We start from the raw sequence: 13,420 nt of genomic DNA, 5'->3' as shown, positions 1-13,420 counted from the left end.
TTATTATTATTATTATTATTATTATAAATGTAGAAAACATGAAAATTACCTAGTATGCAGAAATTACAAATTTTGAAAAATTAAAGATTAACAAAAATAAAAATAAAAAAAAACAAAAAAATAAAAATAAAAAATAAAACACTAACCTTATCGCCTGGCACCTTATCGCTTACGAATCAGCCGGCACCTTATCGCCTTATCGCCTTTTTGCGCCGGCACCTTATCGTCTTATCGCCACTCTCTGCTGCTGCCACCGCCGCCCTCTCCTCCTCTGTCTTCAGTGGCCAGCTGCTGTCCAAGCCCGCCACCAATGAGCCCTCCAAGAAGGTGAGCGCTGGGGAAGCGCGTGTTCAAATGATGGCCACGGCGACTATGGCTGGGACACCACCGGACTCTCAGCAGACTCTAAGACCTTCGCCAAGAACCACGAGCGAGAGGTAGGGCAATGCTGGGTGCCCTGGGCCGTGTCACCCCGGAGCTCTTGGCTAAGAACGGCGTCAAGTTTGGTGAGGCAGTGTGGTTTAAGGCGGGATCGCAGATCTTCAGCGATGGCGGGCTGGACTATCTGGGCAACCCGAGCTTGGTCCATGCGCATAGCATATTGGCCAGCTGGGCGTGCCAGGTGATCCTGATGGGCGCCGTGGAGGGCTACAGGGTGGAGGGCGGGCCGTTGGGTGAGGTGTCGGATCACATCTACCCGAGCGGCCAGTTCGACCCTTTGGGCTTTGCTGACGACCCCGAGGCGTTTGCTGAGCTGAAGGTGAAGGAGATTAAGAACAGCACTCTTCGCTTGCTAGCGCTGTCCTGCAATAGCTTAGAGTTTAATTATCCTACTCCTAATGATGTTTAGAATGTAATGGTTGCCAAGGGTCCTCAACCAACCGTAGGTCGTATCCTCGGCACAGCGGCGCCAATGGAAAGACCCTTATCTCCCTACGATGCAATACAGGCGAATAGAGGTTATGCCTAGCTCCAATGGAATGCAAGAACTCCTTTCGCGCTAGGGACTCAACCTGGTTAGGTGCACGAAAGCTTATCCTCTAAAGGAGAGATGCCTATGGCTACCATCACAAGACACTAGATTAAGCACACACACAAGCTCAACTTGCCCTCATTCCTACACACCCATTCATTCACAAATACAAGCAAGAGGAACACAATCACTATGCACACAAGCAAAGAGAAAGACCTCACTCCACTCCTATCTTCCTTCAAGCATGCACACACTCAAGCATCAAGCTTCCATGAAAGCTTCAAATCAGCCCACATACACAAACACAAAATATTAAAAGCATGCATAAGAGTAAAATGATTAGAGAAGAGGATGAGAAAGACTCATGACATTGCTATTGATTCAATGAAGAGATTTATCTCATACAAAGATGTAGATGGGGTGAGAGAAGAGTCTTCACCTCTATGGAGAAGAGGAAGAGTAGTTCTCTCAAAGGAGCTCTTGCATGAACTTAGCCCAAAAGTGTATGTGAGCTCTCAAATGAGCCACTATTTATACTAAAACTCCTAAAACTCCTAAAACTCCCAAAACTTCCCATGTGGGATTATTCTCAAGCCCACTCCCACACTCACCTACAACTTGGAACTCTCTACAAGAGCCCTAAATAAGAATGTCAAGTCTCTTGTTTTTCTGCTTCCATCTTTGTGTTGCATCCTTGCATTGATCACCACTCATCACGCAAACATTCTCCATAGCCTAAGTATCATACTTAGCTACCAAGGGGTGGTACATAATCTTAAGCATATAGCTTACATATAAGTGCTTGAGTTAGAAGAGCTTTGTGAGAGCTTTCACTTGTGCTTTTGATCACTCTAATTAGCTTCTTAATGAGAGAAAGATAAACCTCCTTGAAGTTCACGAATTGATGAGGTGGAGAGTGATGCCAATTTTAGCATCCATGTGGCTAGAGAGAGGTGGAGCATGGGCAGGTCATGGGAGGAGGAGGGTGCCTAGTTCTTGCCCTCTAATTGGGTTAAAAGTGTCCCAAATTGGCAAAACAAAGCTCTCATTCCCATTTTCATTATTTTTTGCCCTCATTCCCATTTTTGTCACTCTCGTAAGCCGTATTTTTGTAATTTTTAAGCTCTTTGGAGGCCCATTTGTACTCCATAAAATACTGGTGAGATCCTAGAAAAATTTTCCATGCACTTATGAAGTGGAATTCACCTTTTGGCACTTCCGAAGCCTTGAATTCACTTCCTTATATGCCTTATTATCCAACAATATGTGCTTTCTTGTGCTTCTTTTTTCCCAAATGGCCACTTTTAGAGAGAGAAAAGCCGGATAGTAAGGAGTAGATTTATGATGGGATATCATGAAATTTGTTGTGAGCTCCTTAATCACTTCATTTATAAAATGTGTCCCATTGTCCCTCACAAGTTCAAAAGGACAACCGAAGCGTGTGATTATATTTTCAAAGAGGAACTTGGCTGTTGTCCTTGCATCTGCCTTACGTGTCGCCTTCGCTTCAGCCCATTTGGTCATATAGTCAGTGGCCATAATAATATAGCGAGATTGTGTGTTTCGGGCCGCTGGGCTAATTGGACTTACAAAGTCTAAACCCCACTTTTCAAATGGTCGGTTTACTTTGATTGGATGTATGGGCATCTGATCTTTCCTCTGGGGTTTCTTGTATCGTTGGCATTCATCGCAACCCTTCACAAAGAGTGATGCATCTTGGAACATAGTGGGCCACCAATACCCTGATTGTAAGATCTTTCGCGCAGTTAAGTCTCCTGAGAAGTGACCACCGGCTACACCCATATGTGCCTCTTGCAAAATGTATAGATACTCATCCTCTCGGGCACAACGCCTAAGAACGTCATCCTTTCCTCTTTTATAAAGAGTCCCGGCTATCAGGCAATAAGGTTCACATTCTTTGATTAGCTTTCGAGCTAGATCTTTATGAAGCTCCTTGGGTGGAAAGCCATTAACCAAAAAGTTAACAATCTTCTCACTCCATTCAGGCATTGTCTCCACCATGAACAGGGAAGTGTCAGGTAAGTCATCATCAACCCCTGTAGGAGCCTCACCATTAGGTATGCGAGACAAATGATCAGCTATGACATGTTTTTTGCTAGGTCTCACAACAACAGTGAAATCAAACTCAAGAAGAATCAATAGCCATCATGTGATTCTTCCTGTGGAGCATGGTTTGTTTACCAGATACAACAATGCTTGATGATCCACATAGAAAACAAACTTGGTGGCAAGGAGGTAATAACGAAATTTCCTTACTGCATATATCATTGCCAACCCTTCTCGCTCCGTAGTGGTGTAGTTCATCTCAGCATCGTTCAACTGGCGACTAGCAAAGCTAATGGGGTAGTCTAGCTTGTGTTCTCCAGGTTGAGTTAACACACACCCAATAGCAAAGTTTGATGCATCAATATATGCACATGGAAGAGTAAATCCCAGTTAGGCATTCTCAAGATTGGAGCACTCGCCAAGGCCTTCTTTAATAGCTCATAGGCACGGTCACATTCTTCGGTCCAAATAAACTCGATGAGAAGCTTATACAATGGTCGAGCTATCTCGGCAAAGAATAGAATAAACCTTCGATAATAACCAACGTGGCCCATAAAGCGTTGGACTCCCTTATAGTTGGTGGGTGGGGGCAATTCCAGAATGACCTGATTTTACTCTCGTCAGTGGATATCCCATTTTTGGACACTATATACCCTAAGATAACTTCGTGTTTAACCCAGAATTGGCATTTGAAAGGATTCAATGAGATGCAATATAATCTACACCTTTCAAATATTTTTCATAAACACATCAGGTGCTCGTCCCAAGAGGAATGAACACAAAGATCATCTAAGAAAGCTTCACAGAAGTCCCTTAGATATTCCTTAAAGGCCGTGTTTATCAATCGTTGGAATGTTGCAGGTGCATTGGTCAAGCCAAAAGCCATGACGCGAAAGGCAAACACTCCAAACTCCGTGATAAATACTGTTTTAACTTGGTCCTCAACTGCAATTGTGATCTGATTGTAACCCGAGTACCCATCTAAAAAGCTATATGCCTCCTTGCCTGCCACTCTTTCAAGCACATGTTCAGAATATGGCAAGGGGTAATGATCCCTTCTGGTGGCTGCATTAACCTTTTTGAGATCAACGCACACTCTGAGTTTCCCATTCTTCTTTGGTACGATGACTATCGGAGAAACCCATTCTGAGTGCTCAATAGGGTATATGAATCCACATTTTACAAGCTTTTCAATTTTCTCTTGTACAATCTTTGCGTACTTAGGATTCATTGGGTAGGGACGCTGCTGGACTAGTTTAGCAGTGCTAATCATTGGAATCGTGTGTTGCACCATCGAGGGTGGAACACCCTTCATATCATGATATGTCCAAGCAAATATGTCCTTGAATTCTTTAAAAAGCTTCGTAAGTGCAGCTTCTTCCGCCTTGGTGAGGTCTTGAGCAATAAAAACTGGTTTAGACTCCTCACCCGGATCTGCTAAGTCTATCTCCTTAACTATTGCAGGGCCATCGTAGATACCGCTACTCCCATTGGTAGGCGTTCGTTGGGCTTTTGTATAGATCACTTTACGTTCCCCTGTGGTAAATGATTTGAAATGCTCGGGTGCGGGGTGTAAGTCTACTAGTTCTTGTTGTGCTAGGCTTTTTTCTTTCAATTCCGCTTCCTTTTGTTGCTAAGCCAACTCTTGGTTTTGCCGCCTTCTTGCAGTACGACTTAGTTTCGGCTTCTCTTCGATTTCTAATTGGGCGACGTCATGAGGTTGCGGAATACACCACATGACACTTTGGAGGTATTGTCCCCAATTATCCGCTAACATAACTAAGCCATTCTGCAGTGGATCTTTCCTTGTTTATTGCAGTGCGTACATTAGCTCGATAGCATTGGCGCTTATGTCTCGTTTTCTTCTTACCAAGTTTTTGATTTTTGTTTCTATCAGATTCGGACTCACTTGTGTCCCCCTCACTTTCGGATGAACTGCAAGAGGTCACTGTCCTAGGCCTTGAGCACCTTGCTTCCACATTTGGGTGAATATTTGATTCATCCCCCCCATCAGGCTTTAGAGTCAGTTTCTTCTTGAGATTCAGACGACTCAGAGTTACATTGGTCAAAGTCTTCGCTACTTTCAGTGTCAGTGGAGTTTGCCACTTTCTCGCCATCAGGAGTCAAGTGGATAACACCTATCATGTTTATTGGCACTAACGGTGGCATATCTTGCCCCTCAGGTGTTACCCAACTTGTGCCTCTATTTCCCCATGTGTCTATGGTTGCCGCTAGGTGTACCCAATCCACGTTATCCGACTCAGTCATACCCGGTAGGACATCCATATAAGGAGAATCTTTCCCATCATCAGTCTCTTTTTTGCATGTATAGCAATACCTTAATGGGGCGGAGTATCAATGATAACCTTGCTTCCTAAAGGATGTGCACGACCATTCTCGAGATCAACTCGAATGACAGAATCCTGGAATTGTGGGTAGACATGGTTTTTCGACCAGTCATGCACCATTTGTGCTTCCCTCATGAAAGGACGTCCTAAGATCATTTGATATGACAGAATCCTGGAATTGTAGGTAGACATGGTTTTTCGACTAGTCATGCACCATTTGTGCTTCCCTCATGAAAGGACGTCCTAAGATCATTTGATATGACATAGGATGCTTGGAGAAATCCATTACAATGAAGGTATGTTTTACCTTGTATCCCAAGACCTTGATCTTAAGGTCCCTTAACATTCCAATAGGTTTAGCTATGGTTCCATTTGCCATCTTAACCACTATGTTTGTGACTTCGAGGTGAGGTCTTCCCATAGATTTCCAACAGTTTTTAGTCACAATGCTCACGCCAGCACCACCATCAAGGATTCCCTTTAGAGTTAATCCCTTGGTAGTAATGGGGAGGGTGGCATTAGATTCGTCACCTTCAAAGTACTGTCCCAACTTGTTCACAGGTATTTCAACGACCGTGTCTTCATCTAGGTTGGGTTGTAGATCCCAATGTTCCCCTTCATCTTGAAGCGTGTCGGGTCTATCCATATTTGCAAATTGTGGTAGCCCGGCCTTTAGTTCTCCATTGAGAAATGCCCGAAGAGCTAAGAATAGCTCAGGATCTCCGTATAATTTGGATATGATTGTGGTTCTAATTTTAGAGGACATGAAATCCATTAGCTTAGACACATTCAACGATACTTTTCGAGACATCGCCCCTTGACTAGGGATTGGTGAAGATGGAATCACTTCCTCTTCGATGGGGTCAGGCATTCCCTCACTAAACATTCTTTCAAGCAAAAAGGGTACCCACTTCCTGATGTCCTATCCTCACTTTCTTCCCGAATAATACTAGGTATAGCTAACGGTTTATGGTTCTTGTGAGGCTGAACTTGCGTAGGAAACACTGTGTCTGGAATTTTTTAAGATGGAAGAGAGCTTAGGATAACATTCATGTAATTATTTTCATATGGAAGATATATTGATCGTGTAACTACATTCGCGGGTACAACAGGTATGGTTCCTCATGCCTGGTTGGTGACCTCAACCAAATTCAATGGCATAATCTTGGGTGCATTAGGATTATGTGGACATTGAGCGATCAAATGATCTATACTACAATGATTACATGTAAGTACCGGCATTCCCGATGTGCTCCCTTGATTTGGTTGCATTTGAGTAGCGATCTTCTGTAGCCTATTAGGGCACTCCGCTACACGATGCGGTCCACCACAATCGTAGCATTGAAGAGGTGGTCTCCTTGCCATGGTATTAAGGTTTTTCCCTCTTGTGGTGAGAGCAACCGCTTGATATACAGGCTTGACTTGCCCGAAATGATCCTCCATGTAGTACTGGGGAGTCATTTCAAACGTATCAATCCCATATGGAGCAGTGGGATCTATCTCCTCTTCATAATCCCCACACGCACTATGTGACTCACAACCCATCTGGTTCATAGGGGTAATCCTTGGATGTGGAGGTTGTGGTCCTAGCACTGGCAGTGGTAACGGCACAGATTGGACTACATTCGGATTCCTTGGAACTATATGCTGTGACGGTTGCTCGACAGGTTGTGCAGGCATTAGCGCGGGTACTTGAGGTGTGTTTGACCAGGCCACTGGTGCCTGATTTGCCAACATTCGCTTAAGTACTAGGCAATCTTTAGATTGATGGCCATACTTACCACATGCATTGCAATTTCCATTGAATTTGACTCTGAATGTGGGACATTCACTCGTTCTATGTGGTCCTAAGCAAACCGAACACCATTGTAGCTCTCTTCTTGGGTACATATGGCTATTTTGAGGAGCTCGATTACCCCTAAAGTATTCTTGGAGAGCCTTAGTAAGGTCGGTCACAGACATTTCGGATATCTTGGGCTCCTTGGTAATAGGTTTTACCATCATTGGCTCGTGCCCAGATACTTGCGAACTAACGGATTTTGTCTCCGAAGACACCTTTTTACCTGCAATCATCAAGTTGTCTTCTAACTGGATTGCATTGGCAGTGATGACTGCTTCCCACGTTGTAAGACCTCTAATGACTAGGCCATTGTAAATGTCCTTGTGGCGCAATCCTCGGATGAATCTATCGAGCAGTTGGTTATTATTGAAGCGCTCATCGGGAGTGCAGCGAGAATTTAGATGCTTCAATCGACTTATAAAGTCTCTCACTGACTCCCCTTCCTCGCGTTCAGCTTTTTGGAGTTGAGATGCTACTCCCCAAAGCACACCCTCACGTATGTATTCTTTCAAGAACAATCTCTTGAGAGTGGGGTAGTGAGTGCGCTCTTCAACCCTTAAGGTTTGATACCAATCTCCAGCCTTCCCACTCAAGGTTAAGCCTAAGGCTTTACACTTATGCAGCTCATTGTGCTCTTCCAAGGAATCACACACGTGTTCACATCTTTGTTACCACTGAGTGAGCTTAGCCACTTGTACTGCCTTGCTTCTAAGTTCTCTCTCAGGCATGCCCCGCAGGTTTTCTGCAATAGATCGTCCGATCGTCTAAGCAAATGCTGTGAGATCACCTAGGTGAGCAGACATAGCTGGTGGAGGCACTTCTAGGATAGCCTAGCTGATACGAGTTGGCGTTGGTCTGGGTATGTTGGCAAATGACGTAGGATATGATATGTGACTAGGCCTAACTCCTCTTGGATAAGGGTTGTGATAAGGCGGTCGTGGAGCATATGCCATTGGCATACTAAGAGGCGTAGGAGCTACATGAGCATGAGTAGCGATAGGTACATATGGTTGATAGGCACTGGCACGCACTGTTGTATGTACTGTTCCACTAGGTAGCGGCGTCGTACTAACTACAGTGGTAACAGGTGCACTTTCCATTATGCTCATCATTGGGGTAGGCATTGTGGATTCCTTAATGGAAAGTTGAGCCAAGGTTGGAAAGCTAAAGTTACTGCTCGTGGGCTCAACCTGCATTGAGACTCCAGGCGAAACAACATATGAAGGGTCTATGGGACTCACCGAGGGAGTCTCCAATTGTGATAGGGTTGGTTGTTTGGCCTTGCCTATATCTAAAAATCTCATAGGGCCAGTGGAACCTAAGTTCACTCCCCTATTTTGCCTCTCAATTTGGATAATTCTATGAATAACCTCACATATCATTTGTTGTTGCTCCTCTAGATTAGTGGCGTTAGATGTAGATCGTAGGACTTCTAACTAACCTACATGGTATGTGTAGCCCGTGTACAGGTCAGTTAGAGTCTCTGTGTGTAGATCATATTCCCAATTTTCATTGAGAAATATCCCATCCAGACTTGGTGTGCCATTTAACGGTTCTCTTGAAGTGGACGCAATGTCACTTCTTATGGATTGGCTTCTAGGGACCTCTACTTTAGGAGGCGCGTCGAAAGGTGGTAGCTCAGTAGGGCCCTCATTAAACGAAGTGGGTAGAATATCCACATGGACACTCTTTAGGAGGGTAGGGTCTACATGAGATGTGAATGGCGAATCCACTTCCTCTCCTTCTTCATTTACTTCGCTTGTCGTATGTTCAGAGCGTGTAGCTCTACTAAAGGTCTCTATTAGACGACTAAACATGCTAGATCCGGGTTGTGGGGCCCAAACTGGCATGTTTTGGCTTGTCTCCTCAAGGTTCTTGGTAGGGTGCCCTTCCATGGCTTCTGAGTCAGAGGACGAGTCACTATCCACTATTCGTGGATCTTAGGTTGCACTCCCTTGGGTTCCAGCCGAAGGCCAAGATGCCAACGTGGAGGGATGGTGTGAGCCTGCGTAAACTGAAATGCTTTCTAGTGGCTCAGGCTCTAGTACTTGACCAGAGCGTAGATGCATGTGACGTGGTTACCCCGTGTGTGCGTTGGTAACTACCCTTGAAGCCCACACAAGTGGTTTCTTGGGTATTTCGCACCCCGTTTTTACTTGTTTTTAGATTGTTTTTAACTCGTTTTTTGACCCCCTTACTTACGGTCGAACTTGGACTAGGGCATGTGATAGCTCAAAACGAGCGTATCGTTCAAAGGGTCCTAGCGTGCTTTACAGCACCGTGTTTGCCTATCCGGAGCTCTCGTGGTCTTCAAAATAGTCCGTTTCCCTATGGGGGAAGGGACGAAAGCCTATATGCTTGTGGAGGAAAGGGTGAGGGCTTTATCCCTTATGCTCACTTTACTCCTTGGGGAGTGGGCTACATATAGGACACAACTTCCCATAAGCTCTCACTTGAAAGAAAGCTATAGAGGCTCACTCTCCTATATATATATATCAAAAGACCGAGACCGAGGCCAAGGTTGGGATCAATTGGGGGTTTTTCTTTTCAAAATTTTTTTCTCCAAATAAAAAACCTTTCCTCTCCACACGTTTGGTTTTTTTCTTTAAAAATAATTTTTAAATTTTTTTTTTGGAGATAAGTTTTCTAGGGTTCCTTTCTGGGGTTCACAGCCTTGGCCGCGGCGCAGTTCGCACACAGCACAGGTCTGGGGATTCATAAATCCCCCCTCACACATGCAAAAAACCAGATAACAGCACGCACGCCCACACGCGGAGCGAAAAAATAACAAAAAAAAAAACAGAAATGCAGAAGACAAATTGCAGAAACAGATTGCAAAACACAGAAACACCTTAACAACAAACACACAGTCGCTTTTTTACAGTGTAAATTAAACTTCACGCAATAGCCCAAGTTGCAAACTAGAGCTTGGTGCAGGGCAACTCCCCGGTACGGCGCCAAAAATGTGCACTTTTATCGCACAGGTCGTAGCTGGGGACTTGCCGAACACCGTATGCGAGCCACGAATGGCTGCAAGCATACAACCAGGAAAGCAAGCTCAAACAGAATGCAAAAGGTGTGTCACTCACCGCTCAACCGCCGCCTTGAAGGATTCCCGCGTCGCAGTGAAGAAGGAGCCGCCGTCGCCGCTCTACCGCCTCTCCGCCGGTGCCGCTACACAGTGCTCGATCGCTCTCTCACTCTCTCTCTCTCTCTCTCTCTCTCTCACGCAGGAGAAGGAAACCAAGGAGATAAGGCAAGAGCACTCTTGTATTCACGACACATGAGAATGAGGATTTTAGGGTTACATTTGACTCTTATAGGTGACTTGGCCGTTCACACATGGGCGCCCATACATGGCCGGCCGATCCTAACCCTTATCCTATTGATATTCAAGGTGCGCCTCTTATCGGCGATCACCCAATCCCTTTATCCTTTGCATATGGTGCCGACAAGCTCGGCCCATGACTCAGAATAGTTAAACTAATTACATGACGTAAAACATAGTACGTCTCATTGTCCGTCATAGGTTAACACTAAAACTGGACACTGCAACGTGCTAAAAATAGCGTATGCATCTACGCTTGGGAACAATACTAGGGGGACATAACACTAGTGCACCATCTAGGGTAACCACTCAAGGGAGCGGCACTCAATCGGTTGTTGGCAACTTGGAGAGCATTCTCGAGACATCTTCGGAGTCTCAAACGGAGAGCCTCTCAAGAACCGCGAGTGATATTTCAATGGACGTAAACGAGTCATTTGGCATTAATAGACCATCCACACCCCTTGGTATGGCAGATTCTGCTAATCCATTTGAAATCCCAGATGGGGAGTTGATTGACAACATGAGACTCCATTTCTTGTATACAAACGCACATGGCGGTGAGATCTACAAAGATCCAATGAGCCGGTTTGTTGTTAAAATTGCAGACATTCATTCTGCGTTTGAACCAACACCATGGGTAAACTACCAAGACGATATGTACATGGGTAGAAATGGAGTACGCTATGAGGTCACCAAAAATCCTGAACAAGTGGATGCTTTGGGTGTACTTCAACCTAGCGCACAAGCAAAGCAAAAGGAGGAGCTTCCATCGGACCCAAATGTGCCAGGAACATCGCGCAGACCTGGTACGCCCATTTCTTTACTTGAAGAATTATTTTTGGGAGGATAGAGAAAGAACGAGAAAAGAAAAAGAGACCAAGGAAAACCCATGGGACATAGTAAAAGAAATTCCAGTAGTTAAAATCTATCAAGACGACCCAATTAAAGAGGTGTATAGGGATGTGGTAGAAACCTACTATGCAACCACTAAGCATCCGAGCTTAGAGCTTCCAGTCACGCATACAATAACTGTAGAGCATCTAGAAGGTTTCACTAAGCGTGTTCATGATAGATGGGGGAAAGACTTTAGAACCCTTGAATGGCCAGAGGTTAGGGAATTGACATGGAAAGGAAGGCCCCTTTTCACTGAGGTGTCTACCTTAGACACGGCACGTCCAGATGAATCTACCTTTGGAGGAGAAACACTAGCACCACCATGGGCTAGAACCCCAAGTGTGGCTCGACCAGCACCTTCCATGCGAACAACTGCTAGAGGACCAGTCTTTCCAAACGATTGATCCTACGAGGAGACTCGGGGCTATTAGAGAATCTAGGGGAGAAGAAAGACCACGAGCAAGTGGATATGTACCTCTAAGAGAACCCCATAGACCAAGAGAACTGACATTTGAAGAGCCTAGAGTTAGAGGTCGAGACTCATATAGGAGACATGACGATGAATATTCTAGAAAAGTGAGACCATCTGCGCTGCAAAAGCTTGTCAAGAAGTATGACGGATCCGGTGACTCACATGACCATATAGCAGCATTTAAGCAAGCTATACATGTGGAGCAAGTCACGGATACGCATACGCAAATCGAAGGATTTGGCTTGATGCTAGAGAGTAAGTCTTTATCATGGTTTCAGACTTTAGAGCCTGAGGCAAAGCGATCTTTCGATGGGCTAGAAAAGAGCTTTATAGCTGCGTTTTCAAAAATGGGAATTAAGCACAATGCGGTAGCTCAAATTTACGCTTTTAAGCAAAAAGATCAAGAATCTGTGCGAGATTGCATAAATAGGCTAAAGCAGTACATCAATCGATGCCCTGACGATGAGAAGCCAAGCCAAGGAAGATTAATTTCTATCTTCTTAGAAGGCTTACGAAACAAGACGCTTCACGCTCACTTGTACGCAAAGAAGCATGTCATCTTCAATGAGTGTTGCATGGATGCCATGGATTACAATGACAACTTTGACATGACTGGCATGGGAAACCAAGATAGTCATCCAGACGATAAACGTAGCTCTGGGAAGGGCTCTGACTCTAGTGTGTCATTAGTTAATCTAGATCAGATTGCCGAGATAGTATTGAAAAAGATGGGGCAATACTACAGATCTTCCTACCGACCCCAACCATCATACATGCATACTGTACCTACAGGCCCCTACGTCTGTGGAGGATGTGGAGGTAGCCATAAAACTGAGCACTGCCCAACCTTCTCACCATTGGTTGGCAATCAACCAACAAAGAAGTGGTGCCAGGTTTGTTCATGGAACTACACACATGTGACTTCGGGGGACTGCAATCACATTGCAAGGATACAAAGGGAACAAGTAGCCAACTCTGCACCTAGGTAGCAAGTTGTGAACCATGACAGAACCTTAGTTGCTCAAGAGCAAGCATGGCCGGTGCTAGGAGCTCAACCTCCTCCACCTGGCACAACGTCCTTTAGATATGTGGAATATGAGAATCCTGAATTAGGTATGGAGATGGTTAGCTCTCACCCATACTACATCGAAGTGGAGCATCCTCTTGTCGAACCCTACTTTGAGAACCCAACCGGACCAAGCCTAGCTCATGACTTTAATGGAGACCCAAGCTCTTTGATGCTTATAGGATCTCAGCCAACCAAGACTCAAGGTTATCTAGGACCATATCCTACAAAGAGACTATACCCCACGCAACAAACAGGACCATGCTACGAATGTGGTGGACCACATTGGGCGAGAGAATGTCCAAACAAGAAACGACCCCTCTTAGCTAACATAGGCACAACATTTACGTTTTCACCTATAGAGAGGTTTTGCCAAGGGTGTAGCATTGACCATCTACCAAAGGATTTCTTGTTGAAGCCTGCAGATCCGGC

General features: G+C 44.9%; 1 protein-coding gene across 1 annotated transcript; it reads left to right on the top strand.

Moving 5' to 3' along the window:
* The first annotated feature begins 430 nt into the window (after positions 1 to 430).
* LOC147617913 (chlorophyll a-b binding protein type 1 member F3, chloroplastic-like) lies at positions 431 to 850 on the top strand. Its single transcript, XM_086775526.1, has one exon. It carries the CDS (start codon positions 446 to 448, stop codon positions 848 to 850), a length of 405 nt encoding a protein of 134 aa, XP_086631652.1. The 5' UTR covers positions 431 to 445.
* Positions 851 to 13,420: the final 12,570 nt, after the last annotated feature.

This window comes from Cibotium barometz, chromosome 36, assembly GCF_041138505.1.
Source record: "Cibotium barometz isolate CiBa-2024 chromosome 36, ASM4113850v1, whole genome shotgun sequence".
Taxonomy (NCBI): Eukaryota; Viridiplantae; Streptophyta; class Polypodiopsida; order Cyatheales; family Cibotiaceae; genus Cibotium; species Cibotium barometz.
The sequence above is the reverse complement of the archived record's forward strand: the minus strand, read 5'-3'. Positions and strand labels throughout refer to the sequence as shown.

What these genes read in the sequence shown, in the direction of transcription:
- LOC147617913 (XM_086775526.1), top strand. Translation starts at nt 446, where the DNA reads ATGCTGGGTGCCCTGGGCCGTGTCACCCCGGAGCTCTTGGCTAAGAAC.